The sequence below is a fragment of the Epithele typhae genome (assembly GCF_022376455.1).
Source record: "Epithele typhae strain CBS 203.58 chromosome Unknown BXZ73scaffold_33, whole genome shotgun sequence".
Lineage (NCBI taxonomy): Eukaryota > Fungi > Basidiomycota > Agaricomycetes > Polyporales > Epitheliaceae > Epithele > Epithele typhae.
The window spans coordinates 122,989-138,960 of NW_025954224.1; the positions used below are offsets into that span (position 1 = coordinate 122,989).

The 15,972-nt window shown below is 63.1% G+C and overlaps 2 protein-coding genes across 2 annotated transcripts; one reads left to right on the forward strand and one right to left on the reverse strand.

Moving 5' to 3' along the window:
- Nucleotides 1-2,577: 2,577 nt before the first annotated feature.
- Nucleotides 2,578-4,088, forward strand: BXZ73DRAFT_90728 (uncharacterized protein; the record flags this gene model as incomplete). Its single annotated transcript, XM_048025730.1, has 6 exons — nucleotides 2,578-2,745; nucleotides 2,806-2,988; nucleotides 3,180-3,390; nucleotides 3,644-3,764; nucleotides 3,851-3,924; nucleotides 4,072-4,088. 6 exons carry the CDS (start codon nucleotides 2,578-2,580, stop codon nucleotides 4,086-4,088), a joined length of 774 nt encoding a protein of 257 aa, XP_047876622.1.
- Nucleotides 4,089-6,044: 1,956 nt separating this feature from the next.
- Nucleotides 6,045-6,221, reverse strand: BXZ73DRAFT_36061 (uncharacterized protein; the record flags this gene model as incomplete). The annotated part of the gene is made up of 1 exon (XM_048017876.1): nucleotides 6,045-6,221. A coding segment is annotated over one exon (177 nt), but the record flags the coding sequence as incomplete, so codon positions are not given.
- Between the last annotated feature and the right edge of the window lie 9,751 nt (nucleotides 6,222-15,972).

Genomic DNA, 15,972 nt, shown 5'->3' on the forward strand with positions numbered 1-15,972 from the left:
GGTATCGAGGCAAGCTTAAGTGTTACTATTAGAGACGACGGACGGCCCAGCCTTCACTCGGATGCGTCACGAACGCGTCTGGTCACGGACACGGACCATGGTGACAGACGCGTCAACGTTGAGACATTCTCGACCACCTCGACTTCGACCAGCATCCCTACCAGCATCCTGACCAGCATCATCGCCACCTCTCTCTCTCTCTCTCTCTTTCTTCTGCCCTTATCTTGTTCTACGTCGCCCATCGATCCGCGTCTCGTACCCGGTCCGAACGAGCTCTCAGCTTTGGCTGGTGGCTCGCTCTGTGCGTCGCACGCGATGACCTGCGAGGGCGGCGCAGCATGCAAGACGAGCGACGGACGGCCCCCAACTTCGAGTACGCGGAGGTCGAGCGCGTGCTGGGTGAGGTTGGCGGTCCGAGGTGGCGCAACGCCTTGAGTGTGTAATAATGTGTAATGTACATGGACCTTCACTTCTTTACAACATGCAGCAGCTTCTCTACAACTAGTTTCCCAATACTCCTCCGAGATTTGCTGTAGGTCCCGCCGGTCATCTATGTCTACGACGCAGCATCTCGTGGCTCATGGAGGACGTCATGCTATCTGAGCGCATCCGTTCCGAATATAGCAACCCTAGTGTGTGTCCGCGAGGCCGGGTAGAGCATCCACAAACAGCTGACAGATGGCTCGAAGGGCCCTTGGAGCTTGTCGCCGTCCGTCTTCAAGCATATCCCTCAAGGCGCCGGCTTCCCATCCCTTGTCTTCCAGGTGGACCCGTTCCAACCTGAGCACGAGAGAGCGCAGGCCCGACCGCTCCCGCAGCCAGTCCACAGTATCGCTCCGCCAAAGCCCTCGCTTCCGACCTACCCCGGCGCATGGGCTCTGCCAATGTGGACGACTGCGTACATGAACTCGGAGAAATCCGATACTACCATCTCCTCGTCGGCGCGGTCCGTGAGCGCGCCCAGGCCGGGCCAGGGGCCCGGGCGTTGTGTGACGGGGAGGTGGACGTCGGGGGAGAACAGATTCGGGAAGCAGGCGAATGATCGAGTTCTGGACATCGCGATCGGCATGTGCTTGATTTGTCTTCGCGGACGTCTCGCATGTTATCTCAATGGCGATGATCACAGGACCCAGTGGATGGAGTGCGCTCCCCATCCTCGTTGGACAGACTATCCCGGACACAGCAGTCGACACCCTCATGCTGTCACTGGAGCAGGTGGACTTCGCCGAGGAACATTGCTCGCGCCGGTCCCTCGGACCGCATCACAATCCACTTTATCTACCACCGAATCAAAAAGCGCACGGGGTGGGCCGGTGCGTTTGACCGCTTCATGAGCGTTGCGTACGAATGTGCTGGGGCCGAGTTCATCTCGAAATGGGTCTACCCTTGCTGTCATGGCCTGAGTATCACCGACGCCTCGATTCTTATTGGAATCATACACATCACACAGAGTAAGAACATCCTAGGGTTACTCCGCCATCGGACTAGACTTCCGTGGGCTGACCCAGAACGCCAGTCTTCCCAGGTGGGTCTACCCGTGGCGCTTACTGGCTGATTAATGCCCTTAATAGCGGCTCCATTTAAAGGTCGTCTGACAGCCGACTCTGTCGCAAGCATCGGTTCGCATTGCCCCCGAACGCTGTGCGAAATGGCGGCGGGTGTTCCTCGCGAAATGGGACGAGCTCGGGGCAGCGATCAAGCAGCGACAGCGCGGGCTTGGACGACGCCGCGCTCGCAAATGGCTCTGTCGGACTCTCGTTGCTTTTGAATGGCGGGTGACGGAAACGACCAGAGCAAATATTTGTACGTTGAACGTTACGTATCAATGATCTTTGGGGTGGCGCCGACGAGAACTTCACAGTGGTTCCTGCGAATGCGAGTTCGCAACGCACAGCGTGATGACCACATCATCACTTTCACTCGCGAAGAGAGCGTTGAATTTAGCTGCAATTTCAAGGCGGAGTAGAACTTGAAGCTTTGAAGCTTGGCTGCATAATTCGAAAGGAGAGGAAAGCACCTCGGCCTGTATTTGGAGCATCGCTGCTGGGACTGCGTCTTCCCGCGGGCCTCGCATTCGGGGATGTCGCTCAGGGCGACGCCAGGCTTGAGTTTGGAGTTTGGGCACTGTTCCATGTGTACGTGCGTGCGTTCATCGGCCAGAATCGCAGGACTCGGCCCGACTCGACCTCTGGCACGTGGGGCGCAGTCGGCGCTCCGATTGTTGATCCGCCTGCGCTTATCGCACACTCGCTGGCGATGGGCGCTTGAGTGCCGGCCGGCCCAGGCCCAGCCCCTCGCCTCCCTCGCCCCCTGGAGACTGCGCCCGCGCCCGCAACGGCGCCTCCCGCGCGGACCATGTTCTGGCCCCCAGGCTCGTGGGAGTCCATCGCGGGGAGACCGAGATGGCGGTCGCTCGTTTTCCGGGCTGTCGGGCGCTGCAGTCCGAGTCCGACTCTGAGACCGCTGTCTCCCTACAAATATCACCACACTTGCTCCGATTCTCCTCCTTCCTCCCCCGAAGTGAGTACCGCTCCCTAACCATCTCCGCGTCTCCCTACCAGGACACCCTCAGCCACAATGGTCCGGATACACACCCTCAACATCGAGCCTGCGATCGTCAATTCGTCATGTGCCTGGGCCTCCGACTATGAGCAGCTACGGGAATTGTACGACTCGCCATACACTGGCGCCGTTATCACAAGGACTACCACCTTCAACGGCTTCAGCGAAGACGAGTCCAACACCGTATGCAGCATCCCTCGAGCTCTTCCTCTCTTTCTCACCGCACAGTCCTCTACCCCACAGGTTGCGTTTGTCAAAAATCACACGTCGACCGTGAACTCGTACGGCTACTCGCCACATCCTCTCTCCAGTTATCTCGACTGGGTTTTCACTCTCCTCACCACCCCCATGCTCGACGGCAGCCCACCAACCAAGCCTGTGATCATCAGCATCACAGCATCTACCCCCACAGTGCTAGCCGAGATGGTCGAGAAATTCAAGGCCTCCGCAAAAAGTTGCGCGCATCCTACTCCGCACTTGGCGACTTCTCCTCCGCTGGTCCTCCCCGCTCAAGACGTAACGCCTCATCCCCGGGTGCGTCCTCGTCCACACACACCGCCCACGCCCCCACTGCCTTCGTGCCCGGCATCGACCCCGCGACACTGATTGGGATCGAGCTCAACACATCGTGCCCGAACATCAAGGAGGCACCCCCGCCCGCGTACACGTTCCCCTTCCTGCTCCCCCACCTCGACGCGCTCTCCTCCGCCTTCTACGCCGACCCCACGCTCACGATCGGGCTCAAGCTGCCCCCCTACCTGTACCAGACCCGTTTCCATGAGGTCATTCGGCACATCCACAGCTACACCCGCGACATCCGCCCGCTCAGTTTTTCAACGGCGCGACGCACGAGCCCGCGGAGCCCGGCGCCGCCCCGCGCTCGGTCAACCCGTTCGCGTACCTCGCGTGCACGAACACGCTCGGCAACTGCCTCGTCTTCGCCGACGAAGCCTTCCCCCCGCCCGACGCCTCGGCGATGGACACGGACGAGCCCCTCACGCTCCCTGCGCCCGCGCCGCTCCCGCGCTCCCCCCCTCCCCGCCCGCGTCCCTCCCGCCGCCGTCCCCGGTCTCGTCCGCAGGGAGCACCCCCCCTCCCGCCCCGGCATCGCCCTCGCCCGCGCCCTCCGCCTCCCCGTTCGCGCTCCCGCCCGCGCTCGGCGGCCTCGGCGGCGACGCGCTGCACCCGCTCGCGCTGGGAACGTGTACTCGTTCGCGCGCCTGCTCGCCGCGCACCCGGACCCCGCGATGCGCCGGGTGCGTGTCGTGGGCATCGGCGGCGTCACGAGCGCGGCCGCCGCGGCGCGGATGCGGGCGCGGGCGCGAGCGTCGTCGGCTGCGCGACGTTGCTCGGCGCGAGGGCGTGCGCGCGTTCGAGATCGTCGCCGGGGTCGCGCGCTGACCCCACCGTTGCTCCCTCAGCTCCTCGACCCTGCTCCGACTCGGCGTGCATGATATATGCGATGTGTCTACATAATGCTGACGACGACGACGACGCTCGACCACATAGTGTGTATACTAGTGTAATGATACTCCTGCTCCGTCACCAAACCACGTTTAAAAAGTGTACACGAGTTGAATCGCTGGCATGGCGCCAATCCGAGTTCAGCCCGGCGAGCGTGAGGTGCGTACCCGGTCACAGGTGACCAGATCATCCCGAGGGCGACATCCTCGGTCTTGCTATCCTGGGTGGTCAAATTCCTTGACCCTACGTCGCGCACTGCGTCCGGCTTGACCTCGCATTCTACGCGGAGCATGGGCTCGGGCGCGCGGCGCGACAAACTACAAGCACAGGCGGCAGACGCCCACGGTCGCGTGCTCCCCACTCTTCGTGCGCGCGCGCGCGGATCGTCAGCGATGTCGACGAGCGGTTCTGTTGAGCGGTTGGAACTCGGGGGTGTGCGACGGCGACGGTCACTGCACGTGCCCCAGCTGGACGGTGATCTCCCTCGATCTCCTCGCCTCGCTCCCGCGAGTGGCTCAGCCGCATTCGGCGATGACGTACATAGCGTGAAGAACCCACGTGCTGCGCCCCCGATGCCGATGCAGATTAACGTTGGCTGCAGCACACCCCCCTCCCGGCCGTCACGCCGATCTCGAGCACACGGTGAGTTGCGGGACCGGGATGACATTCACATTCGATATTACGCGTTAAACTATAGCCTCCGGGGCGGGCGTGAAGACGGAGAGGAGGAGACGGGAGACGGAGGCGCACTATCGCTACATGGTAATCAAGACGCGGACACGGGACGGGGAGGGCATATCGTACGGATCGTAAGTCGACTCGTTAACGTTGGGGGCGCGAGTCCGTGCTAGCGGCTCGGCGATCTTCGTTGGTACACAGGCAGGAGAGACGAGACAAAAGAAGACACTAAACCAGAGGTGAGCATATGGTGAGGAGCGGGGAGTTGGGTCGGGTCTGGTCTGGGAGGCAAGATCGGATCTGGGGGTGGGGGCGCGAGATGGACACAAAGGACGAGAGAAAGAACACAAAGGCGGATGAGCATCATCATCGTTTGTCCGCCGCGAGTCTAGCCGCTCAGGCGCGGTACCCGCCCTGGAAGAACGGGTCCGCCCACGCGTTCGTGGCGGCGTAGAACTTGCCGCCGCCTCGGTCGGCATCGCCATCTGCGGCTGAGGCGCGTACAGCTGCTGCTGGTGCTGCTGGTGCTGGTGCTGGTGCTCCGGCGCCCACTCCGGCGCGAAGCAGCCCCCCATCTGCGGGCCCAGCTCGTACGCGCCCTGCGCCCACCCCTGCTCGTACATGCAGCCCTGCACCGCGCCGTACGCCGCGGCGGGCGCGGGCACGGGCGCGTAGGCGTAGTGCGCGGCGGGCGCGTACCCCGGGGCCGCGGGGAGGTACGCGTGCTCGGAGCCGGGCGAGTAGCCGTCGACGGGGGCGAACGACATCGACATCTCGGCCATCGACTGCGCCATGAGGTCGAGCTCGGTCGGGCTCGCGGGGCCCATCGGCATCTGCATCTGCGGGGCGCACGAGGGTGAGCGTCGCCCCCGCACCGGTCCAAAGCGCACTCACCATCGGGGGGCAGAAGCCGAGCGGGTCCGCGGGCAGCGCCGCGGGCATCGCGGGCGGGAGGAGCGGGGAGCGGAAGGGCTGCTCGTGCGCGGACGCGGCCGGCGCGCTGTTGCGGCCCGGGCTGGGCGCGGCCGCGAGCGGGAGGCGTCCCACCGGAGCTCGCCCTCGACCTCGACCTCGGAGCAAATCGAAGTGGTGGACCAGGGGGGGAGGGCGCGGCCTCGCGCGCCCTGCGCTCGGCGTCCTCCTCCGCGATCCGCTGCTTGTTGTCGGCGTCGAACTGGGCGATGGAGAGACGAGGACGTCGGGGGCGGTGCCCTGGGCGAGGAGCTTGCCCGCGTACTCGGAGCGCGCGTTGTCGACGACGCCGTTCCGCTTCACCTTGCGCTTCTTGGGCGGGGCGGTCTTCTGGCGCGGCGCGAACTTGTAGTTCGGGTAGAGCTCTGGTGGCGGGCCTTCTCCTCGTCCGCGAGCCGCTTGTAGAGCAGCTTGTCCGCGGGCGACGCCTCCTTCCACCACGTGCCGAGCATCTTGGAGATGTGCCGGTGGTCGTGCTCGATCGCCTTTGCGCGCTCGTTGTTGAGGCGGCGGAAGATGATGAAGGCGTTGCAGGGGCGGGGGACGTACCCCGGCTCCTTGGCGGCGCGGCGCGAGCTCGTCTTGCGCGGTTGGGGGTGGAAGGCGGAAGGCGGAGTCGAAGGGGGGGTGATGGGTGTGCCGGGGGACGAAGCGGATGAGGTAGAGGTAACGGAGAGTGTGGGAGACGAGGACCGGGACCAAGTGTCGGACGAGGCATAGTGGCCGAGGGGAGGGCCGAGGTCGAGAGCGAGGGCGTCGATCTGCGGACCCGGGATGGCAGCCTGAGAGATGTGCCACCTGGGCTGTGGCACATTTCCTACGGGAGTAGGAGGGGGCCGCGCGGGCTGCGGGCGGGGGCTGGTGGTCAAAGACCGGCCTGGGTACGTGAAGCAAGTGAGCAGGGGGGAAGGAGCAGGCGGAGGGCGTGCGTACCCGAAGTGACTTTGGAAGAGCGGACGGGAGCCATGTGTGAGGAGGGTTTGGATGAGGGGAAAGGAGGGAGGACAAGGAGGAAAGGGCGGGCTGCGAGGGGCGAGGGATTGAAGAAAGGAGATGGACACGAGAGCATCTTATAAAGCTTGCGGAGAGGGCGACGGGACGAGGACGGACGGCGGTTTCTGGCGCAGAAGGAGGGATCGGGCATCGAATCTTGAAGTTAGCGTGTGTGCAGTTGCGTTCATCGAGGTCGATCTCACTCTTCACCCCGTCACTCGGCACATTTCCCAGCACGTGATCCAGGCCACACAGCGTCCCTGGCGCTTCCCCCACATGCGATCAGCGCGCGCCGGCAACGTGTTTGCCATTCTCAGCGCTGGGCGCGCCCTTTCGGTGAGCACATCGGCGTCGCGCGCCCTCCCCCGCCTGCGTGCGTGCTCGGATTGGGACAAAAGTTGGGATCCAGGCTGCTGGCGGTCCTCGGATTCGTCTGCCAGCTTATGAGCGTGAACGGAGCGGCGGGGAATCGTCGGCGAGGGCGGTGGGTGACTGGCGCGCGGGACGGTGTAGTAAGCCCTTCGACGGTGTCTCCTAGGCGAGACGTGTGAATAGGGTGAGCGCTGCGGATGCGCGGGGACGGATTCGGCGGTTACGCGGAGGGAAGACGGATACGACGGGTAATCGGACACGGGTTCGACGGACGAGCGAAGACGGGCAGGGAAACGCGATGGGAGAAAGCAGAGTGAAATGTGGGGGAGAGGAAAACTGGTCATTCCGTGTGCGTTCGTGCTACTTTTATACATGTGCAGGTACTACTTCTTCACTGGGTGTGCTCTGTGACCGCGCGCTGCTCGGTCGACACGTGACCGTGTTCTGTCGCGCGCACGCGCGTGCTTCAGAGTACCCGCGAGCGCCCAGCGCAGCGGGACTCCTACAACCGGGGGGCCCTTGAGATCTCGACCTCGAGATCCTGACAAACATCAAAGAGACCCTCCCAAGCGATTGACCCGTGCTCATCGCCGACAGGGGTGAAACGACCGGAAACCGGATCATAGACAGGTGGACCTGGCGGCGAGCCCGGCGAGGTGCCCGCGGAGGCGGAGTCGTCGGCCGGGCCCGAAGGACGGACCGGGTTGAGGCCACGCATTGAAGGACTTCGCGAGGCGGCCCAAGGCGATGAGGTTGGACGGTGCATTGACAGTGAGCCAGGGCGTCGCGCTGATAGGGTCGACTGCGGGGTCGAAAGTAATCGTGCAGAGCGTGGTGGAAAGACAAGCGCATGTCGACATTGAACCCGAACCATCGTCACTATCCAGGAGGTAAGGCTCCATCTCAGGGCTGCGAGGCACGCGCCGTCACAGGTCACGGACGCGCGACGGCACCGAAGGCATGTTGGACGGGGTTGCACGAGTAGGTGATGGGTTCGGAACGCGGCGGGCAGTGCAAGCGGTTGCTCATGGAGAGGACTTCGATGGGCGCGGCAAGGCGCTGATATAGCTGAACGCGCGGTGGACCGTGGCGCAATGGGAGCGTCGCAGTCAAGGTCGGTGGTGGTCGCCGCGGAAGTAGAACAGCTTCAGGCGCGCGCCCGGGCGGTGTTACGCATGGCGTGCCAGTGATTTCGCGCAGTCTGTAGGAACCCCGGGAAAGGCGCTCTTCGACGATGTAGGGACCGGCCCAGCGGAGCGCGCCCTTCATGCCCATCTGCGCATCGAGCCAAGATTCCAGTAGGAGGACCCAGAAGCCAGGTGAGAAGCCTTCCTTATTGATGAGGGCCTCGTAACGGCGGTGGAAGTCGTCGATGGCCTTCCTGCGGTTCTTAGTCAGCTTTTGCACGGCGTCGTCCAACACGGCGTTGTGACGGGAGATCTGGAGGAGGCGGTTCGCGAGCAGGGAGACGTCGTCGGTAGCGTTGGCCCAGTCGAGCGCGAACCAGGTGGCATCCTCGAGGTCGAAGGGGAACATGCACTCTTGGCCGTAGACCAGGTAGTAGGGCGTGTAGCCGGTCGCGCGGCTAGTAGTAGTGCGGACAGAGAGCAGCGCGGCGTTGAGAAAACGGTACCAGCGGAAGCGGTCGCGCTTCGTGAGGTCGCAGGCGCGCCAGATAGCTTGTTGCAGGGTTCGACCAGAGCGCTCCGCGATACCATTGGCCTTTGGGTTGTACGGGGACGTACGAATGACCGTGACACCGTGGCGGCGCAAGAGGAGAGCGCAAGCGCCGTCGAACTCGGGCCCATTGTCGCAGACGATGACTGGGACGCAGCCGAACCTGCAGATGATGTTCTCCCACAAGAAGGTCGCCCAGGCCTCCGCGGTGTTGGACTTGACAGCACGAGCTTCTTCCCAGTGGCTAGTCGCGCAGACGGCGTGGAGGAGGTAGCGGAAGCTGCCGTTCATGAAGATGGTGTCGATGTGGAAACGCCGGAGGACGCAAGGGGTGATCCTGGTCTTGGACGACAGTGGTGCTAGCTCACGGTGCTGGGACCGGAATTGGCAGCTATAACACGAGCGGACGAACCAGACGCAGGCTGCGTACAGGTTGGGGAAGAAGTAACGCTCGCGGAGCAAAGCGAAAGTCGCCGCGGCGCCACGATGGCCAGTGGTGTTGTGCGCCGCAGCCACGATACGCTTGCGAGCGGCGGTGTCCGTGACCACGAGAAGAGGGTGCCGGTCAGCGCGAATACGCCAGATGCGCCGATGTCCCACAATGTAGCAGCGCCGCATGCGACCAACGCGCGCCTTCAAGGTCGGGTCGGTGGGCTCAGCGTTTTCGACCTCCGCGCGCCAGAAAGCAGCCCATGGGGGCTCGCGATCGCCACGATGCGCCTCGTGGAGAGTGTCGCCAGGGGAGACAGTTGATGTGGGAGCGGGGACCGTCTTAGCCTGGAGCGACATCGGGAACGTCGGGATCTCGTCGCCGAACTGCTGCGGTGCGTAGTGGGGACCGTCCAAGCTCGCCGGCGGAAAGGAGGAGCGCGCAGAGAGGGTAGCGGACAGAGCTCGACGCGGCTCCCGGAGCATGGGCCTGTAGAGTGTAATTGGGAAGACGCACGTCTCGCCGCCGAGGTCGCATTCGCATTCCTGGGGTTCGGAGGGCACCGCGCGGATACGCCAGTCGTTGAAGAAGGGGGCGGTCGATGCGGAGGACAGCATGGACGAGCAGGGGGATGTGGAGCTCCAACCTTCAGTGTAGACAGAGAACTGACTGAGGTGTACTGGTGCGGTGTGTGAAAGACCCCCACGGGTAAGGCCGACGGTTGGATTGAAGGTGTCGTAGCCCAGCTTGACTGCCGTGAGGAGGGATCGGAGTGCGGAGTCATGGATACGGAGGCGATGCTAGTGAGGATGGCGCGCACTGTCGAAGAAGGTACGAGGGAGGGGAATGGCAAGGCGCAGGAGGTTGGACCGCGGGACGTGGGCTGGGGAGGCAGGGACGGACGGGTGCCAAGGGAGGTGCGGTAGGCCTTAAGTGGGCAACCGCACGACCGAAGAAGTCGTCGAGATGCTTCTCGCCGTCGGATTCGTCGGAGTCGTCGGGCGCGGGCGGGCGCCGAGACAAGGCATCCTGGGGGATCCCTCGGGAGGCCGGGATGTGCTGGAACGTAAAAGAGAAGAGCGAGAGGTACGCCACCCAGCGCGTCATCGGGGCATTGGGAAGATCCGGTTCAGACAGCATCTGAGCTAGGAACTGTGCATCTCCCCGTAAAAGGAAGTAGAGTCCCCACAGGCGATGGCGGAGCTCCTTGACAGCACGGAAGCAGCCATAGAGCTCGCACTTTGGCTGTGAGTACCGTGACTCCGTCGCCGAGAACGTGCAGCCGCCATACAGCGCAGGGTGGAGCTCACCGTCGTGGTATTGTGCGAGAACCCAACCAGCACGTGGAGCGAGGAGTCGACGGAGAGCACGATGAGGCCTTCCAGCGGACCTTTGACGCCATCCACCGCTTCGCGAGTGATAGCGCGTGCGGCTGGGTAGTTGATGGAACGCAGTACCGGGGCTGAGGACACGAGCTTCTTCAAGGAATCTATGGCGTCCCGGGCGTCCCGGGGCAGGGCGAAGCGTTCAGTGGGGTCCGATCGAAGGAGTAACGTCAGCGGCTTCGCAATGAGCGCGAAGTTGGGGATCCATCGCCGACCGACGCCGGCAACCCCGAGGAAGCTGCGGACGTCAGTGATAGACTCCGGATATGGCCACTTGAGCACCTTCGCCGCGAGACCGTGGCTCAACTCCCAACCTGCTTGTGAGACGACACTCCCGACGAGGGTCGCCTTTGGCGTCGCGGGGCAGAACTTGAAGCCAGAGGCAGTCACGTGGGCGGTTTCGAAGCGGTGGAGGACGCGGTCGAGAGCCGTGCAGTACTCGTAAATGAAACGGCGCACAGGCGAGGTGGGTGTGATGGACGCGTCATCGTACGTCGTTGGTGGGCCCTTTACGCCACAGTCATCCACGAAGATGTCGGCGAACTTCGGGATGTCGTCTGCGAGGATATGTCGTGTGCAGCGAACGAAGTCAGCTACAGCATTAGTGGCGCCTTGCGGGAGAACTGTACACCGCCCAGTGACCTCCATGCATTGGAAGGTTGTCAAATCTCTCGAGCGAACGTCCAGGGTCCGAGCATCGTAGCCGGAGAAGAGGTCAATGACACCGTAACAGGAGAGGCCTGCAAAACTCTCCGCAAAGTCGTCCGGACGCGGGGGCAGGGCGGCGTCGCGTATAGTGACTGCATTCAGGGCCTGGAGGTCGTGCACGACACGGAGCGAGCCGCTTTTCTTGCTGACGGCGAAGACGCGAGACCGGTAAGACGAGCAGGAGCTCTCATACTTGCCTGAGTTGAAGTTCGAAGTGAGGATAGCCCGAACTTCGTCCTCTGCGGCCTTCGGAACAGGGATCGGCTTCTGCACCCATGGTGTGTGCTCGATGACCGGAATGACGTAGTCCGGGAAGTACTCGCGGTTGAACGTCCCACGCTCCGCATCGGTGAAGGCGAGGGCCCCGCGGCGTGAGCTGATGATGTAGGTGACGAGGTCGAGCTCCGCTGGGCGGAGGAAACCCTCCGGGATGGTAGCCATGATCAGGTCGAGCCGTTCTTGCGTAAGGCGGTCGCAGGGGACAAACGAAGAACGCGCAGGTGGGTGGACGGGCAGGGGTGGCAGGACGGGGATCGGCAAGGGGACGAACGCTTGTGCGGAGAGATCAGGCATTGTCGTTGGCACAGGGCGAACTTTGCGCGCAACAGGTTTGTACCGGCGACCAGGAGCAGCGAGACGGGTGGGCGGAGAAACGGATAGTGCGCGAGAGACGAAATCGGAGTTGACGGGGCGGAGGGGAAGGTCACATGCATATTCACAGGTTCGCAGGAGGCGATCAAAAGTCGGGGGTGGGTTGAATGTAGAAATGTAGGTGTTGTCAAACGAGTCTGTGCGGAACGAGGGATGACCAAGGAGGATATGAAGGGTGCGACCGAAACAGGGCAGCGGGGGCGGTGTCGCACTGGTAGAATCCACGCCCGCTAGTGAAAAGACGTTGCCGGAACAGTCAGGGAGTCCGACGTGAACACAAGGCGGTCCGTGTTGCGGGAGTTGTTCGCGGTGCAGAGCTGGACGGTCACCGCGACCCCAGAGGTTGTCCCGGTGGGGTACGCCGTCATGTGTACGCCGCCATCGCGCGAGTACGTGAGACTGGCTACATGCGCTGCAAGCCAGGGCTGTCCCAGGATGCCGCCGTACGCGCTACGGTCCGCCGGGGTGACGAAGAAGTGATGGTCGAAGTTACGACCCGAGATCTGGACCGGAGCTTCACGGCAGCACCCCAGAAGCGCGACGGGGTCGCCTCCAATGCCTTTCAGCGTCCAGCGTGCACCATCGCGGTCGATCGCGAGGCGAGACCTCTCCCAGATGCCACTGTTGATGAGGTTGAGCTCGGAGCCGCTGTCAACGAGGAACTTGCACTTCTGGTTCCCGAAGACACCCTCTACGAAACCTGCAGCCATAGCGAATAGGCGAGTCGATGAGCCCGGTGTTGTGCTGATCGCATCCGCATAACGAAGAATGACGTCGTCGAGGAGTTCGGAGTCTGCGTTGTAGGACAGGATGGCTGTGGAGGAGGGCTCGTCGGCGGGCCTGGGTACGTCATCGTCGTCCGACGAGACTTCTTCGATGTACGATGCGGGGACTGTATCAGTTGCGAAGGATGCAGCGGCCGGGGGCGTGTCCGGTGTCGAGTAGTCCCGGCGGGGTTTGACGAGCGCAGCGACCTTCCTCTGTAAGCTTGGCGCCATAGCCAACGCCTCGCGCAGCGTCATAGTGATGTGAGAATCGAGGAGACGATCGTGGACGTCGTCGAGGACGATGCTCTGCTGGACTTGAGAGGTGAACTTGAACGGCTTCGCAGGCGAACGACTGAACGAGTGGTGAGGCGGGGCGTCAGCATCAGGAACCTCTTCGACGGTTGTGGGGTGCTTCTTCAGACGGTATTCTTGGAGGAAGCCTTCTTCCGTGTTGCGAAAGTGCGGAGGCGGCACACCGGGCGGAAATGCGGGGGTGAAAGCTGGCTCGGTAGGGCTGACGGCGGGTTCGAAGCGGACCGTCTTTGGAGGAGGCGTCTGTGCCTTCGCTTTCGACCGGGTGGTGACAGGGAAGGACGACGCAGCAGCCGGGAAAGCGAAGGTCCCCGCGTATGAGAACACGGGCTCATCATCGAGGTAGAGGCCAGCCGCGCGCGCAGTGGCTCCGAGCACCTGGGCGTTGCCACTCTGTGAACGCATCCACGCGGCGAGGCCTTGAGGGAGTTGATTGAACCGCGGTAGGTAGCCTTTGTCCGTACGCTCCAACATGCCGGTGGTAGGATGGTACTGCAGGACACGGTCCTGGATGAGGGCGGTCGTCTCTGGGCAGTTGCGCATGCCGAACGGGTGTGAGAGCCCGTTGTTCTCGACGCCGCCGCACATGTAACAGACCCGTTGACCGGGAGGACCAGGGTTCGTGCCGGAGGGCTGTGCGGCGTACGCCGAGGGGTACCCCGCTGGCACGCTAGCGAACGGGTTGAGGGCTGGCCCGGCATTGTGCACCCCCGCGTATACTACGCCCTGAGAGGAACCGGCAGGAGGAGCCAGCAGGCTCGGATCGGTGTGCGGCGGCACGGACGTCTGCTTTTTGAGTAGCTCGAGTTGCAAGCGAAGCGCCTTCACCTCCTTGCGCGTGGACTTGTGGCCACGACGTCCAGAGCGGACCTCGGAGTCCGAGTAGGACGAGAGCCTGTCGCGACGCGTCTTCTTCTTGCCCTTGCGCTTCGGAGGTGAGGCAGTGTCGTCCCCCGAGGAGTATGGTGCGGCGTCCGAGTCCGAAGAATCGGTCTCGCTATCAGAGCTGGAGCTGTCCGAGTCGGGTGCAACACGCTTGCGACGGCGACGGTAGGCGTCGATCCCACAGGATTCGTAGTACTCCGTGACTGCTGCGCAAACCTCCGCGACGGAAGCAGGGTTCGTCCGGGGTTCGAACTTCTCACCCGTACGCGTGTGGACGACGGTCTTCAGGGTGGGCCCGATCGAACCACGGAGAGAGTCTGGCAGGCCGATGAAGAACAGGTAGTCATGTTCCTTCCGCTCGAGGAGACTTTCTTCGACTAGGGTCCCACTGTACTTCATGAAGTCAAGGCGGTACTCGCTGAGAGCCTCTTCGGAGTCGACAGTCTGCTTCTTCCGACTCTTCGCCGCGAATGACCGAAGGCGCTGGGGAGGATAACGCGCGGCAGAGTCGCGGAAACGGAAGATGGAGTGGAGGAGCGCCTTGGCCGCGGCCCAGTCGGTCCCCTTGAAGACAGGTTCGCCAGCGAGACGGTTGCGGATGTCCGAGTCACAGTACGAGAGTACACACTTGGGAAGATCTTCACGTTTCGCGCCGACATTGTCCGCTATGGCCTCCAGCTCGAACAGGAAGTCCTTGACGTTCCGGCCCTTGAAGCGTGGGGCGGTCTTGGCGCGAGGCGCAGGCATCTTCGTCGCGTTTACCGACATGACAGGTTGTGCGTGCTGAGGTGGTGGGGTATGGATTCGATGCAGCGGCGGGGGAGTCAGGGAATGGGTGCGATGCGATAGCGGGGGAGGCGAGAGGGGAGTCGATGCGCGAGGCCCTCTCTGGCGGGCAGTTGAAGTATCCCCCGTGCGTGCTTGATTCGCTCGGTTCTCTGGACGTGTGCTCAACCGTGATACTGCACCTCGGCCGTTTGGCGGCAATGGCAGCGGTGGTGTCGGTTTAGCTGCGAGCCGTGACGATCGGCGGCCCGGGCCCGTCGGGTTGTTCAAGTTTGATCGTAACTTGCTTGTCTGTGCCGAGGGCCTGGCGGTGCCTACTGCGCTAGCGCCATGTTCGATGGGATGAGTACCACTTGAGCTCGCCAAAGGCATTCTTGTAAAAATGCTGGCGTCGAGCGAGTCCGGGTGAGGGCGAGAGAGACGAGATTACCCCCCTGCGGTGGTCACCAATTGTAGTAAGCCCTTCGACGGTGTCTCCTAGGCGAGACGTGTGAATAGGGTGAGCGCTGCGGATGCGCGGGGACGGATTCGGCGGTTACGCGGAGGGAAGACGGATACGACGGGTAATCGGACACGGGTTCGACGGACGAGCGAAGACGGGCAGGGAAACGCGATGGGAGAAAAGCAGAGTGAAATGTGGGGGAGAGGAAAACTGGTCATTCCGTGTGCGTTCGTGCTACTTTTATACATGTGCAGGTACTACTTCTTCACTGGGTGTGCTCTGTGACCGCGCGCTGCTCGGTCGACACGTGACCGTGTTCTGTCGCGCGCACGCGCGTGCTTCAGAGTACCCGCGAGCGCCCAGCGCAGCGGGACTCCTACAACGGGGGGGCTGGGCCGGCTGCCGGCCCACCCTCGATGAAATCAACCTGCGCCCCGGCGCCAGGCGCGGTCGACACATACGTGCAGGCGCGCGGGCGGGGAAACCGCCTCGAGGCCCTCCTCTGGTCGTGTCCAACACCATCTCCAGCAGTGCCACCTTCACCTCATGGCGCGAGCCCGCCATTTCTTGCCCCAGGCCCAGAACCCAATCCGCGGCACGCCCCTCGACCGAAGAAGCAGCCGCCCATCCGGCAGAGCGCCCGGACCGAGCGCAGACCAAAGGACCAAAGGGTGCGGCACGTGCGCGTTCCTCCTTCCAGGCGACGATGGGATGGGATGTACCGCGAGCCAGGCAGCGATTAGGCCCGAAGTCCCGTGTACGTCGCGTAGGGCCTGGGTAAGAAAGACGGGAACGGTAACAGACAAATGCGCGCGGGGGAAAAAGGTATATTGTTGCGGTTATACCGCAATTCTAGTTGACATTACAGGAGTATTGGCGGGGGGACAG